The following is a 26,678-nucleotide window of genomic DNA, read 5'->3' as shown; positions in this document are numbered from 1 at the left end:
AAGCTTTACTGCTGCTTAAATCTTCTGTTCAAAAAGTGATCCCCTGATCTGTATAAAGTCGGTGTATAGCCCATACTTATACAAAAACATTTGGTAATAAAAAATGCTAAAAAAAAAAATGTCATAAAAAGTCATATTATAGTATGCCATGAAAATGTCACACTATAAAATGGCATAAAAACTGTTGTATAAAAAGTCATAGTATAAATATAATATGCTATGAAAATGTAATAAAAAGCCATAATATAGTATGTGGAAAAAAGTCATAGTATCTTATGTCAAAAAAGTCATGGTATAGTATATCGAAAAAAAACAAAATACTTTCCCATACGGTCTAGCCGTTATGGTGTCTGGTTTTCACCCAGGTGGCCCGGTTTCAACTCCCGGTATTGGAAATGGCTTTTGAGGTTGCAGTAGCTCAGTCCATAGTACAGTATGTCGAAAAAAAAAGTCATTAAAAAGTCATAGTACAGTATGTCGGAAAAAAAAAGTCATAGTATAGTATGACGAATTTTTTTAAAATAAGTTATAGTATAGAATGTCAAAAAAAGTCATATTATATTATGTCGAAAAAAAATTATAGAATAGTATGTCGAAAAAATAAGTCATAGTATAGTATGTCGAAAAAATAAAAAGTCAGTATAGTATGTCGAAAAAAATCCTACTATAGTATGTTGAAAAAAAAAAGTAATAGAATAGTATGTCGAAAAAAGTCATAAAAAGTCATAGCATACTATGTAGAAATTTTTAAAAGAAAAATCATATTATAGTATGTCTTAAAAAAGTCATAAAATACAATGTAGAATTTTTTTTTTTAAAAGTCATAGTATAGTATTTCGAAAAAAAGTTATACTATAGTATATTGAAAAAATAAAAGGTCATACTATAGTGTGTCGAAAAAAGTCATAGTATAGTATGTCGAAATGTTTTTTAAGTCTTATTATAGTATGTTGAAGATATAAAAAAAGTCATAGTATAGTATGTCGAAAAAATAAAAAGTCAGCATAGTATGTCGAAAAAAAGACATAGTGGAGTATGTCGAGAAAATTAAAAGATAGTATAGTATGTCGAAAACATTAAAAAAGTCATAGTATAGTATGTCGAAAAATTTTAAATGGTCATAATATAGTATGTTGAAATAAAAGTCATAGTATAGTATGTTGAAAAAATTAAAAAAAGTCATAGTATAGTATGTCAAAAGTTTTTTTTAAATGTCATAGTATAGTATGTCAAAAAGTCTTAATATAGTAATTAAAAAAAAGAAAAAAAAAGTCATAGTATAGTATGTCTAAAAAATAAAAGAATAATAGTATAGAATGTCTAAAAAAAAAAAAAAATGTCATAGTAGAGTATGTCGAAAGAAAATCATAGTTTAGTATGTCGAAAAAGAAAAAGAAGTCACAGTATAGTATGTTGAAAAAAAGTCATAGTATAGTATAGTATAGTCCAAACTCTTGGACTTGAAACATCCTCAAGCTGGATCAAAAGTAATTCACTATGATCGATTGAAGCCTTATTGGTCCACTTGGGATACATCTTCAGCGCCAGTGAACCTACCTGTACCTCAGCTACCTATGGACACTCTCCCAAGGTATACGTCATTGTCTGGTTCGCTCCCCATATACACGGACCATCTGACACTGGTCAGGCTTCTGCTCCTGCCTGCCTCTCTGTTCCCCTGCTGAGGAGACCTTCAGGACGGTTGTCACAAGTCCACCCACAACAGAACAAAAGGGCCGACACCGCTCCAGCAGTGCCTGTTGGGACACGGACCGGTGGCCCATCAACAACACGTTCTGGACGGGTTGTTCGGAGAACCCAGCGGCTCTTTCTGTGAGCAACCTCTCTCCCATTCAAATGACAGATATGGACTGATTGTGAACATTTCTGGGACGCTGGACATTTATTTCCTGATTATTGAGGGTTTGCACGCAACATTTGTAGATGTTCAGTGTTTGACAGAAACAAAAGAAAAGCAAATAAAGGTACTAAACAAATCAACGAAAAAAGACGAAAAAAAGGACGAAAAAAACGTTACTGTATGTTATTGAGGTTTGTTAAATGTCAAAATGTGCTACATGTGTTTTATGGTTACATGGTTTAGGTATTTCACAGTTTTGAAGCACAAATATTATTGGTGTATCTGTAATGTCTGGTATTTGTGATGGTTTGTCAGGCAATATAGTGGAATTGTCAATTATAGTTATTTCGATTCATCTGATTATATGATGTGTTATTGTTTCTATATTCACCCAGCAGTTACAGGGTACTTATTGTCTCTTTGTTTCAGTGTTGAGATTAGATTTATTTTTCATAAACTTTAAAATGAGGACATTTCATCAGAAGAGGGGGAAAAATTTATTTAATAGATTACTTTATTTTTCTCAGATTTATTATTTAGAATTTATGTAAGTAAATTAATGGCCATCACACATTGTATACAGTATACATATTGTATTCTGCTCCTTAATTTAGATCTGGAAATATATAATAAGGTAAACCTTACTTGCTTGTAATGTGAGTGATGATTAAGATTTGCGGAGTGATATGATGTAAGAAGTGATGTGCCACTTTTTTGGTTATCGGTGTTTGGTTGTCCTACGCCTGAATTGAGACATTAAAGTGGATCCTGTTGCACAGAAGAAGCTCTCCCCCATGCTCTTGCTTTACCCACAGCCCTACAGTAGTTTAATTAAGTAACAAGTAAGTTTATAATTAAGGCAACGATAAGCCTGCCTTACAATAGTATAGTATGTCGAACAAAAATCATAGTATAGTATGTCAAAAAAGAAAAAAAAGTCACAGTATAGTATGTCGGAAAAAACAGAAAACGTCATGTTTAGTATGTTGAAAAAAAGTCAGAGTATAGTATGTCAAATTTTAAAAAAAAGTCTTAGTATAGTATGTCGAAAAAATAAAAAAAAAACAGTGCAGTTTGTCGAAAAAAAGTCATAGTATAGTATGTCAAAAAAAATCCTACTATAGTATGTTGAAAAAATAAAACAAATCCTACTATAATATGTCAGAAAATACAAAGTCATCGTATGATTTTCGAAAAAATTAAAAAGTCATAGTAAAGTATGTCAAAAAAAATAAAGTCATAGTATGTCAAAAAATAAAAAAGTCATACTATAGCATATCAAAAAAGGTCAATTCATAGTATGTAAAAAAAAAGTAATAATATAGTATGTCGAAAAATAAAAAAAGAATCATACTGTAGTATGTCGGAGAAATAAAAAAGTCACAGTATAGTTTGTCGAAAAAATAAAAAAAGTTAATCTTATAGTATGCCGAAAAAAAAGGAAAAAGCCATGTAAAGCATGTCGTTTTTCTTAAAAATTCTTAGTATAGTATGGAGAAAAATAAAAAAGTCATAGTATAGTATGGAGAAAAAAGTCATAAAAGAATATATATATACTATTACTGGTGTAATCTTCTTATTTTTGCAAAAGACTTTCCACTTTTTAAAAAACTTCTTGTGAGTGTTTGGAATGCTCCAGGCACTGGCAATGGGCAATTAAAACCAAGAACCTGAGCCATTGGCACCTTATTGCCAGAGACAATCCTACCACGCCACCAAGCACCCTTTGCACAAGAACCTTACCTTTGAGCGCATTCAAAATTCCCTAGCCCTTGATAAGGATTGAACCAACAACCTCAAACTCTTCGAGCAGTCTTTCACTAGCCATCGATATGGATTGAACATTGAACCCATGACCTCAGAATCACCAAGCAGTCTTCTAACAGCCTGAAATATTGGATTGCACAATACAAATCTGTTTCTACAAGCTATAGTATTTTATGCCATAGTATAGTGTGCCATAGAAATGTCATTGAAAAGTGTCATAGTAGATTATGCCGTTAAAAAAAATATATAAAACAATTCATAGTACAGTATGCCATAATACATTTTGTGATATAGTATAGTCTGTCATACACAACTACATAAAAAATCATAGTATAGTATGCCATAAAAAATATTTAAAAAGTACTTAATAGCATAGTATGCCAGAAAATGTCATAGTATGTCACAAAGAAATATAATGAAAAAAGCCATAATATAGTATGCCCATAGATATAGAATAGGAGTAGAAAGGACATGTCCAATGAATGCCTTACATGTCAGTCCATATGACATACATTTACAGCTCTTGGTTTGTTTATAAAAAGTCAGTGAGAACAAGACCTGGACCAAAACTTAAAGGCAACAATGTACTTTCTTTGTCCAAACCAATTGAGCTGAACTACAGGCGTGAAAGCACCCTTGGAATATATAAATGTAAACGTAGAACTCACCTGTGCTGGGGATCGTCAGCCTCCCTCCCAAAAAGTTGAAGGTCCCATAGGAAGTGTTAGCTACATCGCGGGTCAGCGTTTTAAAGTAGCTCTGAGTGGACAGTCTGCTCACAAACTCAGAAGGGTCTGAGTTAAGCTTGCCGTTGTGCAGAGTGTGCGAACCGTTGGGAAGCGGGTCCAGCAGAGGCCCATTGGTCATCGAAAACTTCCCCGTGGTATCGTGGCGAGAGCGCAGGGTGCCTTGGTAGCTGGTCGTGGTAGTGGTTAGATCGGGCTGGATGGTGAGCAAATGTGAATTCTCTGTTGAAATCATAAAACAGACAAAAGCAAATGTGTGAAACTACATGAGTGGCAGGCGAGGGGCTGGGTTCATACATCACAGAGACAGACCTCACACTCTCGAAAGCTGTCGCAACACACAACAAAAACTGAAACAAACACAAGAAAGACACATGGTGTGGAAAACAGTAGATTCACACGCACACAATCTTGACAATACACAAACACAAATTCCACACAAAGCCAGTCAATTCCCGTCCCCTCTCTTTCTCTCTCTCTCACTCTCTCTCTCTCTCTCTCTGTCTGTCTGTCTGTTTAGCAACCACACAATCAATTCCAAACAGAACTCAGATACAGCTTAGCACCCGGAATGTATAAAGGCTTTTTTCACAGTGAATCATAAGCAGAGCAACCCAGTTCCCCATCTCCATCCAACTCAGACAGTTGTATTTCTATTACTCGCTGGTAAACCTCAGAGGCTCCACACAGGCAGTAAACAGAGTGGGTACATTTCCTGACAATGAGGTGGTGGCGAAACATAATGTGTCAGGCTGGCAAATAAACAGCTCGTGCACCACACACACACACACACATACACTCAACATAATACATCTTGCTTAGACTAAAAAACACTGTAAACACATTCACACCACCTCCATAACCACAAACAAACAGGATCAGTGGTACATGTAGATGAGTGCTGCACAGTCACGGTGGGCAGACGGACAGAGCGACGGACGCACAGAGGAGGGTAGAACAAAGAACAGTGTCCTACTGCTGTGGGGGGGAGGCCTGCGTGGCCGCGGTGCCCACACACCTGGCTTGCTGGGCTTGATGCCCATGGGCTGGAAGCCAGTGGTGAGGATGGAGGAGTCCGCCACGTCGGAGTCCAGGTCCTCCTTCTTGCGTCGGTAGACCAGGACCACCACGATGAGTAGCAGAGTCAGACACAGAGCCACCGCCACCATGCCCACGTAGAGCGCCACGTCCTCGGCCCCGCTCACGGCTGCAAGGGGAGGACACAGAACAACAGAAAAGAAATTATCAAGCCCAATGGAAAAACTCCCTTTGGTGTTGACTGACGATATCAACGCGTGCTGCTGGAACATCTTTTAAAATCTTCTGTGCAAAGGTCTCACTTGAGCATCTGGTTAATAGGTTAATAGAGGATAGGAAATCACTTCCACATTCCTTGCTTCCCACCGAATGCTGCTTGACTTTGACCTTGACTGTTTGATGCAGAGTTAACACAGCCAGTATTAGCAAATATTAGATAACATCTTGATTTTAAATATTTTTTAAAAGCCTAAAGCTTCAAGGTCAATCTGTGCACAATGGAAAAAGAGAAAGAACTAGTTTCTGAAGCAGGTCTGCAGCATTACCTTTCTTCATTTCTGCACTGGAGATATACAGTATATATGTATATAGATCTTATATATCTTATGCGTGCATGTTTTTCCTCTCCCCTGTCTCTTTCTCTCTAAGCACACAACACCCCCAAGATAGACAGTGCAAAAATGAAGGATTTGCTTATGAAATTCTAGCACCTCTTATTGAATGTCTCTCTCTCTCAAAAGCATGAGAGAGGAGCGGGAGGATCTTTCTCCTGAAAGTACAGTATGAAGATGACAGCTAAGCCAAGACAAACATCAACGTGTGCGTGCAGTCGTGTGTGTGTGTGTGTGTGTTGTGTGTTTTGCAGGAGAATGGGATTTGCCACGGCTGTCTCCCTGGGCTGGGGGAATTTGGTGGCGGAGGTGGAGGATGCTCCTGGGGCCTTTGTGTAGGGCCATTGTCCCTGGGAGCCATGGGGGCGTAGCGCTGTCAGCCGAACACAGTCAAGGAGGGGACGCATTGAGCAGTGCGGCTTTGAGGGACGTAGAACAACGGCAAAGGTTAAAGTGACGCAGGCTGGCGTGTGGCGAGTTGACAACAAAAGGAGGAGGACAGAAGCAGGAAGAGAAGAGCAAACGTACAAGACTGAAAATAAGAACTAAAGAAGGACAAAAAAAGACTTAACAGGGAGACAGCACGTGTGATTTTAGAGTTGTTCCGATACCGATACCAGTATCTGAAATGCGTCTGATACTGCCCACAATTCGTTATCGGGTATCGGCGAGTACGCCAGTGTATGCACCGATCCGATACCATCATTTATTAACCAGAAAAAAATCAACTTGTTTAACCGGAAATCAATTCTTCTTCGCCGCTCCAAAACAGTAGCCTTCACTGTGCTGCAGTCGCCCTGGATGCATCATGGCTGCCACTGGCAACTACTGTTTTAGAGAAGCAAAGAAGAACTGCTTGCAGGTAGTTTGTCCCATGACGATAGAAAACAACAGTGCGGTGCTAGTGGAGAGCGCACTGGTAACAGTAGTCAGAGCGAGGAAAATACCAGCCATTTGGCAATACAAACAACAAGTAAATCCAACAAGTAAAACGGCGATATGTACAGTATGTAAGGCTTTCGTTTCCAAGGATGGCAGTACCCTGGTAGGGTGTGTGAATATTGCAGACTGAATAATAAAAGAAAGTTCTATTGCATTCATTCTCTGTATGTATTTGTTCATGTTTTACAAAGAGTTTAACCTGAGTCAGTACACACAACAACGATAGTAATCATATCACATCCATACATGGATTGGTACTTGGTATCGGAATCAGTGTCAGGAAGGAAAAAATGGTATCGGAACATCTCTATGTGATTTACATTTCAGCAATGAGCACGACCAGAAAGGTTTGTGTCAAAATGGACCTGATTAACATTAGATATGATATATTTTGATGAATATCTCCAGACTGTCATTGTGTTTTATTTTTACCACTGTGTAATCCCACTGCTTGACAGGAACTGCGCTCAACATTGGAAGCACTGATTTGACAAGTTTTAATTGGTGTTAGTGAATCTGTGATATGAGAATGGCACAATTAAATGAGCAGAGTGCTAACAGTCAAATTTGAAAAAGAAAAAGAAAAAGGTCAAAAAACGTGTTCTCTCTCTCTGTGTCTCACTCTCATCTCTATCCTCCTCTTTTTCAACCATTTGTCCTTGCCTTCTCCTTTTGCTTTGAAAAATCCATTTCTTTGGATAAAGCCGCCTGACATACCCAAGTCTTAAAGAGAAATGCCAGAATCTATTTCATGGGTGATTATCTCAGTACAATCTGATACCTTAAGTAGCGGGATTATAAGCAGCCGGGCTCTATGGCGGCTCGTTGTAATGCCAGAGATCTCTTGACATGCAATCAATTGTGAATGACTGGCTGAAGATAAACACAAGATATTGCGTTTTGTTCTTGACATTACATAGCACGTTGACACAAAACACACCTACAGCATGGAGTGTTACAGGATACATACACTAAGGATGCATCAATCCGACTTTTTCAGTCCCGAAACAGATAGCGATACCTGGGGTATGGGTATCTGCCGATACCGAGTACCGATCCGATAACAGTGTTCAATTAATAAGCTGTAAGCCTCACTGTGTGGAAGTGACTGGGATAATTTTTTTTATGTGTAAGGCAACATCAGGCTTGAATTAAACATTGCTTTCCTAACTTTGTAAAACAAAATGTAACAAATAAATACATAGATATAAATTTACTGAATTATTTATTATTAAAATAATAAATTGTACAAGAGGCAACTTGGTCATCAAATGATCAAAAATCATCAAAATTAAAAGGAATTACAATTTAAGTTTAAACCTTTTTAATGCAGCAACAAATTGGTCACAACTTAAACAAGAATTCACCGATCCCCGATCCAGCTATTTGATTCAGTATCGGCCTGATATCGGATCCGGTATGGGTACATCCCTAACATACACCCCTTCCTCCACCTCTCATTTTGTCCATTTACCTCTCTCCTCTGATTCTCTCTCCTCAGGGAAGCATAGAGGTGCTTAACTGTAAGCAGCTGGGCTAAACCTTCCACCTTCCACGATGAGCTCCAAAAAGGGGGAGAGACTACGGCTGAACCTCTCATTAAAAGTTCCCAAAATCCAATTGTCTTTGTGAGTCAAAGGCCAGACGAGGCTGTGATATTTGGACTTCCAGCGCTGCAGTCTACAGAGAGATGTGCAGTCTGACTAAAGACAAAACAACACCCGTCAGCAAGGAGAGACAGGCCAACTGGGTTCTGCTGATTGGATAAACATAGCCTCAGATTGGCCAGTTGCTGTTTACTTTCTAAGGGCAAACCAAAGGCACCTAGCTAACCTCAGATGCAGAGATCCAGTATCTCTACTCTTCCTTTTCCCCTGCACACACCATTCTTGCGCCCAGACAATAAAGTCAGTCAATCAGACAACTCTCCCACTCTCTCTTTCTTCCTCCCTCTCTCCCTCTATTCTGTCTGTAATCTCTGGTGGCTTATCGGAGCATCACCGAGTGAAGTTTTATCTGACCCACCAGGTGTCACAGCGAAACGATCCCGATGCTCGCTACAACCCTGACCAGCAACTGCTCCCAGCTCCTCCTGGCCCCGCTCATTGATTTTCATGATGCCAACCAATAATTGAAAGGACATCCATCACACTTTAATTGACATAGCTAATCAGGTTTTATAATTGGATGGACTTTACTTTAGTCCCCCTCTAGCGCGCCCTCTCTCGCCCTCTTTCTCCACATGGACTCTACCAATTTACCTCCCTTTCCTCTCTGCCGGCCGTCACTCCACCGTTCGTTTCCACTTGAAGTAATTGCTGGCGAAGAACTTTTGATTCTCTTTGTGTGTGACCTCCCTTCATGATTGACACCCGCCTGCGGATAATCTGTGGATGTGATGAGCTGTTTTCACAGTTGACCCCGGGCCAATCTCTGTTTGTTCCCCTCTCACTGAGCTTTCAGTTCAGGTCCTCAGACTTGCTTCAGGGCTGGCTGGTTAGGGATCAGTTTCTGACTTGAGATGGGCCGGTATGGACTTATAATTCATCTCCTCTGAGGCGATGTACCTGGATCCCGCTGAAGTTTGGACTCTCGCTGCATTGGCAGTCAGCACAACGTCTGCACCTGATAGTCCTCAACTCGCTCTACCACCTGCTCCTTTCTCTCTCCCGCGTTGATAAATAAAAGCTTTGCAGCCTCCTGTGCCTCCTCCCAGGGCATTTATCAAGAGACCTGGGAATATATTTCATCTCATGGCCAATCCTAGTCACTCGCCCGAAGATGAATAACACAGGAGTTCTTAAGGTCAGGGAAATATGGCTACTAAAACTCTCAAAGTGAACGTGACCATTACTATCTCCACAATACAGTCGTCCCATCCCTCAGCGGGTCGCGGTGAAATATTGCCCAAAATAAATGTTCAGCAATTTTTCACACAGCCTGTGACCCCCGCTCTGACAAATAAACCCGTGACGAAAACATCAGCTGCTTTCGCCACCAAATTAGCTCCCAAAGTCAAAAACAGGCTGAAGACGGATTAATAGTTGGATGGTTTTCGCACAATCATTTGTGACACCCCCCTAAAAACGGGATGCTGCTGCAAATTAAGATCATTACCTTCATTACACACATTAAGCCAAATAATTGTTTTTATGTTGTTCTAATTTCCTGTGCCTGAGAATACGAGCAGTATCATTTTTTCCCGCTATCCTTTTTGTGCCCTCTAACACCTGTCTGCCATTTCGGCTCTGGCACGCTGCCAGTGTATTTATTATTTCCCTGCACAGATTTTGCGTAGCTCCATCTTGGGCTCCACTTGTTTGCTTTATGAAAATGATCCTGCCAGGGTCAGATCTGTTTATTTTTGTGCTGTAACACAAAGCTCGCTGCCTCGCGTTGATTCTCACATATGCAATACCCAAAAACAATAACCTCATCTGACGTGTGCCATTCCTGGCTTAATGAGGGAGATTAGAGGTGTTTGTTGAGGTCCTCAGACAAAGGACGTCTTTTGTGGCGGAGTTGCTACGGCTCACGCTGCAGTTGTATTGTTCGATTACACTGGAGAAGAGAAGGGTGCCTTTTGTTTCAGGGGGAAGTTTTCCATCTCAGCTAATAGCCTGCAGACACGGTTGAAGTATGGGAGTTGCTGACAAGCCAAAACCATCTTGCTATTTTGCTTATTATAATACTTCACACAGCCGTTGTCTATGGAAACACATCTGCTGGGAACAGATTGGGACAGGCATTCTTCAGAGGCCAGCGCTCCGCTCTGCACTGTCAGTGTAAATACTGAGTGACTCTGCATGTGTGTGTGTGTGAGGAACAATGACTGGCATCTTTGTGTATATATCTTGCCTCTCTGGGGAGGAGCTGCTGACCTTTGATGATGGGCCGACTGAGCTCCCTGGTTCACTGCAGCAGCCAATATTCAGCTATCGGTTGACACACATGCACACACACGGGCACATTGTGCTAACACATATACACAACATACAGTAGCTCTGTCCACGCCTCCAGCTCTCCATGCATCGGTCTATCTGATCACGTCAAATGGTGCAAGATACATAATTCAGCTTATTCATTCACTGGCCCGTGTTAACCGGATCCCCATTAAAACATAGTGTTTATCATGCGGATCAGCCATAGAGCGCACTATTTATAACATTTTCTCTATGAGACACCACCCTGAGACTCATCATTTCTGGATGGGAAGCTGTAATATATTTCTATCTTTGATATCTGTGGGGCGCAACAGAGCTCTCCCTTCATGTCCATCTGGTCAGCAGTGGACCCTGTGGTGCCACTTTCCACTCAGCTGCCGTGCTTTGCGGTTTTCTGATCCTGACAGTACGCACATGCCCTATTAACGACACACGAGAGTGGGAACACAGCGCTGGCTGCTTTACACAAAAAATGAAACACACATTGGCTTTGTAGCTATACAAACGCACAGCATAAACACAAATCACAGCGCACATGCACACCGGCCAAGTGCGTCTTCGCGGACGATTTGACCCGTGGCCCTTTATCTGGCAGGTTGTGTTTTATTCAGAAGAGAGATGGTTTAATTCTCAGCTCTATTAATAGCTCAGAAAGCATCACGGCACCGTCGCAGGTGAAAAGGTTGTATATTATCTTAGCAGCGGGTGTCATGACGGTGTTTATTAGAACTGATCGTCTAAAAAGGTCACGCAGGTGGGGACGAGCCAGTAATGGTCCACTGACAATTCTACCGTCGGTACAAGTGTCTTATGAAATGGACATCTTTCCCTCCATCTATCACAGGGAGCTGAGGCCATAAGGAGGCATAAAATGTTTATTTGATCTAATAAAAAGAGGAGGAGGACACTCTCGCTCCACATGCCAAAGTGGAAACTGTATTCAAAAACAAAAAGCGTGAAGGGAAAAGCCTTTCCCTCCGCATCCTCTCTACCTGCCTTAGTTCAGGGGCTAATTGATGCTAATCCTACACCTGTCAAGGTATTACTTGTGATCCACTTGTTGTAATTGATGAAAGTTGCAAGGCTGAATCGTCATGCTTTTTTATTTTTGAATACATTTTCCACTTGAGTGTCACGCATCTTTTTCTCTATCAGATCAGCAGTTTATTTTATGGCTGCAGCTCTCAAATGGTGTTTTGAGCACATTTATTGATTTCAAGATGTTCATTTGACACTCATCAGCTCGGCTGTAATAAGTAAATATATAACTAAACTGCATTCTACTGATCCTGTTGCAGAAAAGTTGTGCTACTGAATCTTTCCTATTGTTCCACTGAGTTGAACAGCTGAGAGAGTACGGTTTGCAGTATGTGGGTGGTTAGTGCACTCACTCTGTGGGCACTGCTCGCTGGTACAGTTGAGAGACTGGAGGTCAAGCCCCTGGCAGTCTTTGCCCCCGGTGCCAGGTGAGGGCTGGGTGCACTCTCTGCTCCTCCACATCGAACAGTCTGCACCGCACGCCGACCACTTGCTCCACTCGCTCCAGCCTCCGTCTACTGCAAAAACACATGATAAAAAAAAAATGGGTGAGCACAAACACACACACACAGCAGCAAAAACTCCAACAGATTCACTTCAAACACTGATATCTTAGTTCACAGGAAAAACTATTGATCGAAAAACATGCTGAACAGTTTCAATAAAACAAGCTCTATCTCCTTCTTACAAACAATGCAAACTGGTAAAACTCTACACAGTTCAGATGCAGCAGCGGTGTAAAAGCAGTGGTGTATTATTTGCGTGTGAGATGAAAACAACTGGTAGAGTACTCTGTTGCCATCCTGTGCAAATCCACTCGCTCTAAAATGGAAACCTGGTAGGGAAAGCATTATAAAGACATGCAAATCCACTTGCACACACCCAAATCCAGCAGATGCACAGGGAAACCAAAGCGCGTAAAACTGCTGAGGAGAGCCATATTGTCTCTATTCTGCTTTCTTTGTTTATTTTTAACATGGAAATCAGATTCAACTAAGCTAAACCCCAGTGGTACGAGGCTGCCGTGGCCTGGTACACCCAGCTGTCAACAAACTAAATCTGTACAGGGAGAAGAATTTGACCCTTGGGAAATTGGCCCTAGTCTACAGTCAAACATACATGTGTGCTTGTATGTTTTAAAAATTCTAAAAGGACATTTGTGAGAGGAAGCAAATCTGCCTTGGTTTGATTCCTTTGTCAAACAAGCCGTTACTGTGGCAACATGGGCATTACCTGCAGCGCATTTGAATGCACGACACGACACAGGTGGTATTACTCGGAACAGAGGCGAATGTACATTACACCTGCAGCGCATTTCTGTCTAGCACAACTTCAAACACACCACCACCATCAGCAGCACGAGCAAAATGAAACAAATAGTAATGGGCCGGTAATTGTTCTGTGCGGGCCCTGCTGCAAGAAATATCAGCAGCTTTGCCACACGCAGAGAGGGAGGCCATTTTCGCAAAGGTGGGGGTAATTTGGCATCGTTGAGGGGGGGGGGGGGGTGGGGGGGGAGTTGGCACGGTGGCTGGGAGTGATATTGGGAGTGACACAGCGCCAGGCCTGGGGAAGGTTACCATAGGGCTAATGGGAAAAAGAGCAGTAATGAGCTCTCATGGGGGAAAAACGCCGCTGTCTCGCTCTTTCTCTCTCCCAAATGTAAGGGTGAAGGGGACCAGACAAGAATCACCAGAGCTGCGCACACACACACACACACACACACACACACAGAGTACAAGCACACCACTATGACGGCAGTAGCCCTCCTCCTGGCTGACCTTAGGCCAAGGAGACCTTAGCGCTCATTAATCCGAGCAATAAATAGTGCACGGGGCACAACCCAAAGAAAGCAGGTCAGAGACTTTGGTTAATAAAACATAAACGTGAGAGTCACTCAGGGAGGGATGCCTATTATTGCATAACTGTACCAAGTAATGATATTATTTGGTTTCACAGCCAATTGGAAAACAAGCTAAACGGCACTGTGAGCGTATGAGGCAGAAGGCACAGGTGTGTGAATTAGACCCTGCTCCCACACAAGTCTGCATGTGTGATGGGATGCTGACACAGCTTGGGCCTCTTTGCAGTCGGATCCATTTGGCAGAGAGAGCAGAACCAATCAGATAATTGTCCTTGTTTGGCATTGAGTGGACCCATCCATGGGCCAGTGGGCTGATTATCCAGGCTGGGAACGAGAATGATTGAATAGCGAATTACATCCTAATGAATATATTATGTCGCCCCTCAGTTTATCCACACCACTGTGAAATAAAGAGATGAGATCAACATCTGCCCCGATGAGGTGATGAAATTCTACTTCTCTTTTCCACCACAAAGCAAGACTAATGGCCATGCAAATAACATTTTCAAACAAGGAGATTGGAGTGGGAACAGGGTGCTGCTCATGAGGATGTGGATGCGACACGAGGCTGAGGGAAATCAAAGAGAGATGAAGATGCATGAGCGGTTCTTGATGGCCTGTCTGACTCAGTCTGAACAGATGTTACAAATATTTCAGCAACAGAAGAGGCTTTCCACTGGAGCAGAGACCAGAGACATGTTTGGACAGCATAAAAGGAAGTGGGAAGATAGTAAGTGGTTACAATAAATGCGAAGTGAAGCAACAAAATTGACAGTTTCCTTGATTTTCTTTTTTCAAATTTAAAGCTGAAATCAGAGCCAAACCTCATCCTTTTACTTTTTCAGAATCCACATAAGAAAATTGCTATCCACAGCCTCAGTTTTCCTTATCAAATCCCCAGAAAGAGATTGTTAGCGCCACTGCAAAAGGCACCACAGCTGATTTTCAATCATGCAGCACCACAGGTTTTAGGTCAGGCAGGTCTCTGAGGAGGGAAAGTAATACAATAGCCCAGTGGCAAGCCCCCATTTGGACATGTTGTAGGGGGGAGAAGCAAAAGGAAGCCAACCATTCTTTACAGGTCAATAGGAGGGCCTGTTTGAGGCTTGGCTGTTCAAAACGGCTGCTGACGGACACAGTCCGAGATCATCGGACACCTATGGCTTCTGTGTCCTTGAGGGGAACAAGAGGAGGTAGACAAGCACCACTGAGACCAGCGGGCCGCCCCTCTGCTCCCACTGTCCTGTCAACACACGTGTGCACTGTAACTACCCCTAATCCCGATGTTCAAAGGCTGATGAAAAGAAGCCACAGAAAACCACAGACCCATGGAGGGGGGGTTGATAGCTTACCACAGAAGTGGGTGATGCAACAGAGACTAAACCGTATTATGTATTTCGGATACATTTTATAATCTTTAAAAATCAGATGTTAGTGTCTGATTTAGTGTGTTATCGATAACTGTACAAAGCTGAATCTACCCCCTTATGTTAACTAAACCACTAGAACAACCCAAAATGAGACAGAATGAGATACGCAGAGGGTGAGCCAAAACAAATGCCACAGAGTGATTAAAAACAGCGCTGATGCGAGGCTGTCACCAGATGGCCACCGTCTTTTCGCAGTGAACTAAAGTGTTTTTCTCTCACATTTATTAGCCACAGCCTTTATTTATTCCTTGGATAAAATATGAAGTCTCCGGAACAATCTCTGATAATATCCAGAGACACAAGGATGCTTACTACCGGAGTAGAATTAGACATTTGCCTGCAGTGCAGACAGTAGACATATGGGCGCTAACTTGCATGTGTACAACCCGAACATGCACAAACACACGCTTACAAGCACGCGTGCACAAATACATCAGCCCCGAGTCTGTTTATTTTCCATCGAGTAGAAATCTCACGGCTCCTCTGGCAAGCCCGAGGGATCAGTACAATATTTAAATAATTCACACGAGTTAGAAATCTCTCCAGGTTGTTTACTCTTCTCTAACTCATCGGCAACAGTTCCTTTCATTTGTGGGGGGCAGGTGTCACTTCCAAAACTGGGGACTAACTATTTGCTGTTGGTTCAGGTAGTGTTTCTTTGTTGGAAATGTTGTGCGCGATCTGACATTTTGCCATGACTGTTGGCTCCGACCACAAGTCTGCGCGAGTAAATGAAAGGGTGAGGGATGGACTGCAGATTTATGTGGGACACTTCGGCGGCATACGGTGACATGGAGACAAAAGGAAAAAGGAGAAGGCAGAGAGAAGAAAGGAGAAATGGAGATAAGCTCTTGCATGGTTTGGCTACTCGCTGTCTCAAGTGTTGATCTGCTCTGCTCTGAGCCTCAGGCTTTAGCTTTAGCCTCAGCTTCCTCCTCCTCCTCCTCCACAGCTCCCTGCGTCTCTCCCAGCATGCAACCCATCTGATCTGCCACACAGGCCTCCGTCAACTCTCATTAAAACACTTTGGAGACTTACACAAAAATACAGATGAGCCTCTCTAGCTTCACACTTCTCCAGATGAGAGGTGGGAGCTCATGTTTAGACACAAGAGTCATTGTGAAGAGACGTGTGGAGCGTTCTGTTAGTGAACAGGCCGTCGTAGATGGTGTCGGTCTGTGGAAGCTCACATGAAGTATATGTGTGGAAATGTGCCTCTGTGGCTGCTCTGAAGGAATAATGCTACTTTTTTTAAAATGTGGAACAACACATGGCCATCGGCATTTCAACAACAAATATATATATAGCCTTAGCCGGGCAATGCAGGGACAAATTATAGCCATTGCATGTTCCAAATTTGAATTGATTTGTTTTCAGCGATTATTCATTCAGTTGACAGCATCTCTTTATCCCCAATGGAGGAGCACAGCAAATCTGTGAGGCCATCGATGTGTTTGAGACAAAACAGACTGCAACTGCAAATTACAAAGAAAAAGCAGCTAAAAACCTAAATGGATTTTTCTGTCACTCATTTCAGAGAGCTAATGCTGTAAGTTAAATGCACTGGAGAGCTTATAATCGACAAAGAATCTTAAGTCTAGATAATTAATGAACTGTTGAAACAAGACCAGAATTAAATGTATTTTTCAAAATGCAACTCAAAAACAAAGGCACTGAGGAAAAAAATGCCTTTCAAGGCTGACTTAAAATAAAAAAATACTGCTTCTGAATCCAAATGTCAGCCGTGTCTAAATAAATAACATGATGTCTATCTGCAGCATTACAGCTCCCCATGTAATTCATTCTGCTCAAGTCTCTTTCTTCAGAAATGGGCTGAAATCACCATCCACTGTGAGTGCAGTGGATTAGACCTGCGAAGTCTATAAGCAAAGTGATAATTAAAGTTGTTATCCAGTATGTTATGACGCTCTCTGCTAGGCTGGTCTTGTCTGTTCCCCCTCGCTGAACGTGACTCTATGACGTCTATCCATGCATTCATGCTGATGATTCATGCATGTGTTAATCATGTATTTGATGAATTAAAAAGTGAGGATTCAGATGTATTTTGGGGGTTGTTATTGCTGGTCTGTATGTGTGTATACGCTAGGTGACAAATGATGGGAGCGGTCAGTTCATCAGTTCATCTCGAGGGACCCCAGAGGCGTGTATGTAGAGGCGTGTATGCGAGTACACAACAGAGCCGCGGTACCGCTTGTGGACGGAAATAACAGCCCGTCATCCCCAGGCTCTGGACGTGGTGGACTTCGGCCTTGAGGGGAACCCTCTCCGGGATCTGACAGCTGGGGCGGTCTGTGCCACTGATGTTCTGTCTGAGACAGAAAAGGAGGCAGAGACTACTCTCTGTTGCCAAACAACAGGACTGATAGAGGTGTGAGTGGGGTCACGTCGCTGTAGCGTCTCTCATCAAGAAAAAAAAAAAAGTTATTTCTTCCCTAAAGTCTCTGCAAACTGTGTTCACAGGACACAGAAGCAATTTCTGTCACAGCACCCTAAGGGTTGAAATTACACACTTTCTCCTTGTGGGGCAAGAGAGACATAGAGGGGGGCGGGGTTTAGTCTAACAATAGCAGCTTGGTCTGTCATTAATCTCTTTAAGCTCATGGAGGTCAGTATCCTGCTTTGCTGTCAAGCATCCCTGGACACCCCTCTAATTCCATTACTCGTTGCTCCAACGCTAATAATTCCAAATCCATCCAGATAGGGTCCTGATGGAGCGTCATGCATTGCCGTGTTTCCTTTGTCTTCCTCCTCCTCCCGCTGTATTCCAGTGGGCCATGTTACTTACACTCATGCTTGACATCTAGTGATGTCTTTACATGGGAGATGTGTAACACAACGCCCTGATTCACTGAGGAAGATAACCTCTGTTTTAGGCAGGGAGAAGCTGCCACTGCCAGAGGTGTTGGATTTCCCTCTCTGCTATTTACCGAGCGTGGGAGATTTCTCCTGCGGTCAGCAGGGCTGCAGAGCCTCAGCTATATGTCCACAGACTGATCTGCTGGCAGCTAAACAGCAGGCTCTTGTACACGCTCAGGCTTTTTCTACTTCTTTCTCAGTTTTCCTCTCCTCCCTGTCACTCTGGGCTTTTGTTCCTGCCTTCCTTACACTGTATCTGATTCCATCTGTCTCTATCCCTGCTTTCACCTTACACCTCTTTTTTTCCCTCTCCCTCGCTATCTCTCCCTCTGTCAGGGGGCTAATGTGGGACTGCAAATGAAGCAGCTTGACTTCCATCTCGGGCTACCGGAGATCGATATGTGTTGCTCAGTATCAGGCAGGACACTCTCTGCCTCTCCGGCGCTCTCACAGGGGAGAACGGGCAGGCAAATGAAACTCCCTCCACTCCTCACACGTAAACATGGCACGAAGGCCCGCCATAATTCAGCTTTTTATTGCCCATATTTACTACGTAGCTTGAGCAGCAAAGAATAACAGATGTACTAGCTGGTCTGACACAATGCCATGGCTGGGACCATGTCTCTTAAAGCAGACAGGTCTCTGAAATAAAAGCAGGGTCTGCGTACGTACAGCGCAGTGGGATAAAGAGATATGTGAACAAAGAGTGAACAATAAATCACTTGCAGGATGAGGCCGTACTGTGGAGACTAATAGACTCTGACATTGCTGTGTAAGCGGTCTAATTGCAGGGAACAACAGAAGCACTGACATCTAAGGAAAGACCTGGGTGCTGGAACAAATGGCAGCCAAAATAAAGATGAATTGATGACTTCTAGATGCAAAAAAATGCAAAAAGGAAGCCACAGGAAGCCAAGCGCCACAGGACAAACGGGGTTGCCTGGGAGTTACCTGGACAGGTGGCCACGCAGGCACTTTTCTGGACGTTCTGCCCCTCACAGGATGTGCCTCCATTCAGTGGCGTGGGGTTGGTGCAGCTCCGACTCCTCTTCTGCCAGCCACGCCCACACACAGCACTGCAGGACGACCAGGTGGTCCACGTGGACCAGCCGCCGTTGACTGTCAGACCAGCGACGTGGGGGGAAGGGATGGAGTGAGTGAGGGAGAGGGGGGTAGGTTGAGGAGGGATGGATGGATGAAGGGACAGAGCAGCCAGGATTACCCGACATGCACCAAGAAGAAGAGGTGTGTTGCGCTAGAATAATCGTGACTGCTGTTACACTCTTTGGTTCAGCACTGCAAGGTGAACTAATGGTAGAGCGAGAGCAAAGTGGGGCTGCTTCCTGCGTTCGAGTTGGAATTACAGCCAACTGAAAACAAAATGGCTTCAACGGGGAGCAGAAAATAACATGACAGCTTGCCATCTTTGACCTTATCTCTGAGGAAGACACAGTTTCTGCAAAGTAACTAGTGGGCATTTTAAATATCCCTCGAAATCTCACCGCAAGACATTAAACAAAACACTCATAACATAGTCCGAATATAATCACTGTAAAGAAATGCCATCTAAAGCAAAATGCTCGTGGTCATAAATGCATTAAAAAAAAACACGCCTACTCCTTGGAAATGCCAATCCACTACTGAAAAATAAATATATCGTGGCTGTTCCAGTAATTCAGATTATGTCCTTCACACATCCACCACTGATTTCACACGTCATTCCTCAACTCTTAGAATTGTAGAGAACACAGTGCCATTTATTCCTCTTTTATATTTGAAAAGAAAAGTTCAGGCACTTTAAACCCCAGTGCCCATGTACTGAACCTTAACCGTCTATTGGGACATAATTGCTGCTACACTATATCGCTCGATCACGGCGGGCGATTACATCAAACACGCGGATTTAATTCTAATCAGCTCCTTCCTGTACACCCTGTGTTTGCCTCAGCTTACAAGATACCGAGATTCTTGATTTATTGACTTGAACAGCACTGTCGTTCCTTCTCTGTACATACTCCCCTTCCCTAATTCCCCCCCTAACTCTCCCCTGTGCTTGTCGTGGCTGAATCATTTCCTCGCCCTCTCTATGCGATTGATTGCCCGCCACAGCGAGGTAAATTGCCAGGCAACTCGGCCCCTGATTACCTCTTAGCACAGAGTGCAGTCACACCAGCCAGACCTTGTTAAAATACATCTCTGGCCCCCCGTTGAACCCCCTTTGAAAAGTAGCAGTTATTATGACTTGCTACAGCTAGCTAGATCAGCTAGCACGGTGGATTGTGATGCTCTCAGGTAACTCGGTTGTTCTTTTCTTTCTTGAACAAGACCACTTCTATTGTGATTTAACCTCAAATATTACGACAGTGGTTATACATTTTGTCATCTTGTCAAGCACATAGAGTGATGTGAAGGAATAAAATTACACATGCAAGCACCCCAGCAATTTGTTCACAATTTGTCGGGTCGAAGAGCAAAAACTATTGTTTGACAATGCAAGAAAGGCAAACAATAGGAATGTGAATGCCCTTGCCTCCGCAGTCATTTCAACTCTGGATTTCTTCATCTGCAGAGCGAAGTCTTTCAACAACACGCTAATCAATTATAATCAACTGTAGGAATAATTGGGCATTTTTATTTTCACGCTTGGAGGCTTGGAGGAGTGTATGATAATGTGTGTTTTGACTGCATGCTCCAAATTAACACATTTCATTTGAAACCGTTCACCGTGAGAGTGCACATGCCTCAATTTCCAACTATATTTACAGTCATACAGCTCTATCTAAACGTTTGAACCCCCTACAGGGTCTGCACAGCTTGGTGAATTACAAAATCAGCCCTAAAAGGAAATTACTTTAAAGTGCTTTGTCAACGATCTAAAATACAGCGATCTCTCTTCAAAAGTAATTCATGCATGTGTTTTCTCACTATAGTTCTAATCTATAAACATGCATATTTTTAGATATGGTACTGGATTGATAGATACATAAAGGCTCTAAAGCCATCTATAAATGACCTTTGCGGTCCACGGTTTGCTCATGTTTTCAGATCTGAATTCATCCTTCGCCCTGAAATCCATTGAGATTCCACTGGGAGCTTTTGTAAGGCAGAGTAACTGCAATCTTGAGTGGAAATGAATTCAATTATAATTCAAGTGGCTACAACCTGAATGTGAGAACTGCACAAGATATTAAGTTTTGATCAAATAATTCCCACTGAGACCTTGATTTCACAAGGGACATGCATACTTACAATGCACCCTTTATTCATGTAATACAATTTTTTTTACCAGAATTTTCTTATAAGTCTAGTATAAGGATAACAGTGTATAGATCTCACACATTTTTTAGCAGAAGAAATGATGCAAAAACTGAAGAGGTGTGCATACTCCTACATAGTGCTGTATATTTGTGGCATATGGTGTGTTTTTCTTTGCCGTCATGTTAGATAATATACAAGAACTCTTGTTCAGACTTTACAGCACATCACAGTATCGGCTTCTTCTGGCAGCCTCGACAAAAACGGACGCTGTGTCAGATATTGTGCCAGATTATACATTTTTCAAATGCATTCCCACGTGATCTCCTGTTTGCATGTAGCTGAGAATTAAGTATGGCTCTGTAACGTATGCAACAATTAAGTAGTGCCAATGCAGGAACCCTCTGTGATAGAAAATATGCTGTTTCTCTGTATTTTAATAAAGATCAGTCCGCTTATCAAGCCAAGTCATTATTTACAGTTTGCTGTTAATTCAATTTCTCGTCCCGTATTGGATCCACTACAGAGGAGGAGGAAGATGGCAGCACTGAGATTGGAGACTGCCAGCTCTAGCAGAATGGCTGCCAGTAACATTTTAAGTTGCGCTAATTAATGTGCAGATACGCTTCTCTGTCTTTATGTAGTAATTTATCATAGTTTAATTCATTGTTTATTGAAAAATAGAGCTGACTTGTGCAAGTTGTCACCATATGTCACATTGGCGTAACACTGCATATTGTTACACTGTAGAATCGGAGTGTAATGTTGCAACCACCTGATAGAAGAAGTGCACCCAGGTATCTTCCATGCAAGAAAACATGCAGAGGTTATTGTGGGACAAGGGAAGCAACATGCAAGCAATACATAAGTCATTTAAGTCATTTGTATATTTAGAAGCTCATTGGACCTCAGACCTCTCAATACCCTCCGTGAACACAGCTCTGACCCCTGTCGAAAGAAGTGATCACCTACCATAGACTAGGACCGTGGCGGGGGTGCTTTTGCGGCGAGCGACGATGTTTTTGGCCACACACGTGTAGTTGCCCGTGTCCGCCAGCCGGGCTTTTTTGATGACGAGATTATGGTCAGTTGTGATGAAAAAATTGGGGTCGCTCGCTGGGTTGATCACATCCTCGTTTCTCTGCCACTCCACCTGAAAAATATGTTTCAGTGGTCAAAAATCACTGCAGCTGAATAGAAACCGTCTCCCCCTCCCATGCAGCTCTACAATAACCACACGTGCTGTGGATCACAGAGTTTTACAGGAAAAGCAGTGAGATATTTCTGTTTTTGATGCAATCAAACAGACAAAAGGAGAACAAATGGTATGATACTGATACTGAGATGGAATTATTATATCCATACACCCTACTGATTTTAATATTAATTCTCTTTTTGTGTGGGAAATGTAGCTTTTATTTCGTAGCTGCTGGAGATCTCTGTAGCTGTCGGCGGTCTGAGAGAGAAACTGATCAAGCTTTGTGTAGTTTCTGTGCCCTCTTGCAAAAGCCAAAACTGATGTTATTCCGTTTTTGGTGTACTCTCAGATTGGTTTGCTTGTTTTCTTGCTCTCACTTGACCTTGTGCCGTCTCGAGAGTAGCTACGGTACGACAGCATTGTTGTTGGTATTACTGCCAGTTTCGATGCCGTATATAATTGGGCTTTCTTCCTCTCGTGCTCTATCCCCACTTTCTCCGACGGTGACTTCTGCTTCGATGTTCTTTTTTGCTGAACTGCGGGTGGCACCTTCTGTCCCATTTCTCTGCAAACTGTCCCTACACTGTCGAGCTGTGATTGGCTAGTCTGCTCGCTCCCGGTCTCTGGGCTGTCTGAGTGGCTGGCCTAACCTGCTCTCGCGTTGTTATTAGAGCGCTTAGTGCCTATCTGGGACCGGGAGGATGCAGCAGACGAGGTGAAACAGCTGGCCCCAGTCTGGTCGTCTAAACGCAGACACACACCAGAGAGAGACGTGAATAGAGAGACAGAATTGAGCAGAACAAGAGTGTATGAGAGTGTATGAGAGACATAGGACATGGAGAGACAGCAGAGAGATAGAGAATGAGATAGGGAGAGAGAGAAAGAGGCAAATAGACCCATTAATTATGGATGGGCCTTTAGAGATGCCAAACGGGGAGTGAAGCCTCCAAGCCTATCCTGAGTGATGTGACGAGACGCTGTGATATACGGCTTCTCAGAGATGTAAGAGAGATAATAAATCAATAATGGGGAATAATTAGAGGTGTAATTTATCCGTACAGGGTTGTCTGTTCCCTGGTGGAGCAGGGAGAGATGCTGGGGAGCTGATCCTCAGCTACTTTCTGCTCTTTGTCCTCCTGGTGAGGAAAGGGTAAATGGATGCTAGATGTGGGCCTATAAATATCTTCTGTATCCGTGTCTCACCTCGGCTTGTGGCACTCCCTCGGGGGGATGGCAGCGCAGTAACACCTCCTGGTCCAATGCTACCTCTTTACCCTGCGGCTCCTCCTCAAAGTTCTTTCTCAGGTCTGAGGGAAAAAAAGACGGGGAGAAACGCAACCAATTAGGATATTTGTAAGAGCTTGTGAAGTTAAATGAAATACTTCTATCCACAAAACTTGGCTTGGTGAGGTTTCTAAACTCTTGAAATGTCCACCCATGGCCTCGCTGAGCATGTCGCACTCCAGTTGGCCCCTAAGCCACACAGGGATCGGTGGCACCAACCATGTTGCTTATTACAGGCTGCCTGGCTGGTTCAGAGATGCTTGTCTGCTGCCAGAGGGGCCCGGCATCAAGCAAAAGCAATTGCATTACCCCTCCCTCCTCCCCTACCACCCACTCTCCTCTCTCCAGCATCCGCCAGCCTCCAGCTTCCATCTGTATGAGGGCTTGGAGCAGCCACACGAAAACACAGCCCCGAGGCGCCTGGACAAGAGCTCCTGCAAGCCTGGCTGACTGCATGGGGCTCCACATTACGTCTCGTTGGATACTCTTACTGTCGCACCAAGTCCTGCCATACATTTGTCCGTAAGCCCAGGCTGGGAATAACAGAGGTAAAAACTGTCAATGCTTATTATAAGTGTATATAAATGCAAGGCCATTTGTATCTGATGAGGTAGACAGGACGCTGATAGCTGGTAGGTTGGCCCAAATTTGATGTGTTCACCTCAGGTTTTGACTCAGAGTGAAGCAATGTGTTATTGTGTTGCAAGGGGCTGAGGGTGAGGCTGTGAGCCGCCGGTGAATTCCTTTAAACAGATGTTGAGCCTGTCCTGACCAATCAGACTGAGAGAAACATTGAGACAAGCAGAGAGTTTCACGACATTCAATTTAATTAGAGCCGATACAATGAGACTGGGGGAGACTTAAGATATAACAGTCCTGGAAGGCTCAAATGTATTGCGAGTGTGTACGTGCGTGCACGTGAATGTGAACTGGCGCGTGCACAAAAAAACGCATTGTTATTTAAGCGTGTGTGTGTGTGTGTGTGTCTCCTTATCTTACATCTAACTGACTTTGTTGAGCTCTCAAACAAGGTCGGATAATGAATGTGTGTTTTCAAAACGTCTGGTGGTTTGGAGACAGCGCTGCGTTCAGCTCTGTCTGGAATAATGCATATTTATGTGGGAATTAATAGGCAGAAATGCTTTGAAATACTCAAATGTAAAATGGCTTCTTCTAATAAAGCTTTTGAGGCTGCAGCGAGGGATGTGTCTGTGTTCCCCAGACAGATTTATGATTGCTGCGCAGCAATAAATCTCAAATCTGTTTTTATTCCAGTTACTTTCATAGGGATCATTGCTGATGTACTGTATCCAGTGAAAAATATGCTCATGAATACTCAAATTTAGTGTTCTACTTTTTTTTTTAAGTCTGCCTTCAAGCAGATGCATTACTCTCTGTTTCTCCCTGCCAGGGCTGAATATTTACTTCTTAAGTAGAATTGCAGGAAGATGATTTAACTAAATTGTAATCACAGTAATGCACTGTGGTGCACAGATGATAATGGCCTCTAGGCTAATTGTTAAATGAAAGTTAGTCTCCCCAACCACCCAAAGTGAAAAAAATCATCTTGCTAATATCCTCTTATTACAACCATGACGTGCAATATGTAAGCACCTTGTTAGGCAGCGTTTGCATTTGTAATGACAAAGTGATCATTTTAAAAGTGCACTCACAAGCAATCCTGATGTATGCCTTTTGGCTCTTCTGGGTTCCGGTGGTGCTCCAGGCGACACACTGACACCAGTACTCGTCGAGACCGAAGATCTTCTCCACCTGCTGTCTGGTGATGTCAATTGTCACCTGCATGATTGGCAGCGCTGCAAAGCAAACACAAGAATAACTGTCAAAATGGTGAATGGTGTGTGTGGGGGGGGGAGCTGAATGAGCGCAGGTTTATCCCCATCAGCTCGTTTGACGGCGCCCGACGAATAAAATGACCATAATATTTATCCACGGAAAGAAAACAAACGAGCTCAACTGAATCCTTTAGTGCATTTTGTACCTTGAACTAAACCGGCGAAGTAATTTAAAAAAAAGCCAGGCAGAATAAACAAGCAGAGAACCATAATCATATATAAACAGAGTGCTTGTTAACTGAGGAAAATGAGAAGAGAGCCTCACAGCTATCCTCGGTGTAATTTGAAAGACGTTAAAAACACCAACAGTTGGGAAGGAACAAGGAAGCGCTAAACAAACACTCTACAAACAAAAATACTCTATTATTAAATCCAGGAGTGGGAGGGTGGGGGGAACAGTTCACAATCTATGGAGCAATTCCATGGTGTTGATATAAGTGATGCTGCTGTAACGCCGTGCAAAAAATAGCTTTATTGCTTTTCAAGAAGAAAGTAAAGACAACGCTTCTCTAAACAAAAGGAAGATTGGGACGAAATCCATTCTGCTAAACCGTCCAAACAACATAATGTTGTCAGATTCCTGTCTGTTTTGATATTCGAGAAGCAATCCTTCATTTCATTTTCCTTTGACCTTTTATTTGGGGCCTGTAATCCAGAGGTATTTTTTTATATATTGAGCTACGACCTTGATCCCTACCATGTGTCCTACTTTCTCTTCACTCTGATGAAGAGATTGCCGTGTTTCCCCCCAGCTTCCAGCTACTCTCTCCTTCTCATCTTTTCTCTCTGGGGTCTTCTGGAGAGAGAGGTGTTGAACCTTTTATATGAACTCAGAACATTTTACAGTCGCAGAGGACACATCCCCGAGACTGACAGAGTAGCATATACAATGCTGTATATTTGAGTCTCAATGGAGAGCCGCTCTTCAACCGGCATTTACATAAAGGCACTTTGTGACACTCTTACA

The 26,678-nt window shown here is 42.8% G+C and overlaps 1 protein-coding gene across 8 annotated transcripts in view; it reads right to left on the bottom strand.

The window, feature by feature from the left end:
- unc5a (unc-5 netrin receptor A) overlaps positions 1 to 26,678 on the bottom strand; it is a 286,747-nt gene that overhangs the window by 18,877 nt on the left and 241,192 nt on the right. For 4 of the 8 annotated variants that reach the window (XM_037780571.1, XM_037780573.1, XM_037780579.1 and 1 more), the window contains 7 exons: positions 25,529 to 25,672; positions 23,775 to 23,878; positions 22,346 to 22,526; positions 19,070 to 19,237; positions 12,301 to 12,465; positions 5,351 to 5,581; positions 4,297 to 4,596 (listed from right to left, as the gene is read on the bottom strand). In XM_037780571.1, coding sequence (XP_037636499.1) covers positions 4,297 to 4,596; positions 5,351 to 5,581; positions 12,301 to 12,465; positions 19,070 to 19,237; positions 22,346 to 22,526; positions 23,775 to 23,878; positions 25,529 to 25,672 — 1,293 coding nt within the window. The remainder of the gene's footprint in view (positions 1 to 4,296; positions 4,597 to 5,350; positions 5,582 to 12,300; positions 12,466 to 19,069; positions 19,238 to 22,345; positions 22,527 to 23,774; positions 23,879 to 25,528; positions 25,673 to 26,678) is intronic. The other 4 variants (XM_037780574.1, XM_037780578.1, XM_037780572.1 and 1 more) reach the window with 3 other exon arrangements.

This window comes from Sebastes umbrosus, chromosome 9, assembly GCF_015220745.1.
Source record: "Sebastes umbrosus isolate fSebUmb1 chromosome 9, fSebUmb1.pri, whole genome shotgun sequence".
Lineage (NCBI taxonomy): Eukaryota > Metazoa > Chordata > Actinopteri > Perciformes > Sebastidae > Sebastes > Sebastes umbrosus.
This window is presented reverse-complemented; position numbering and strand designations above follow the sequence as displayed.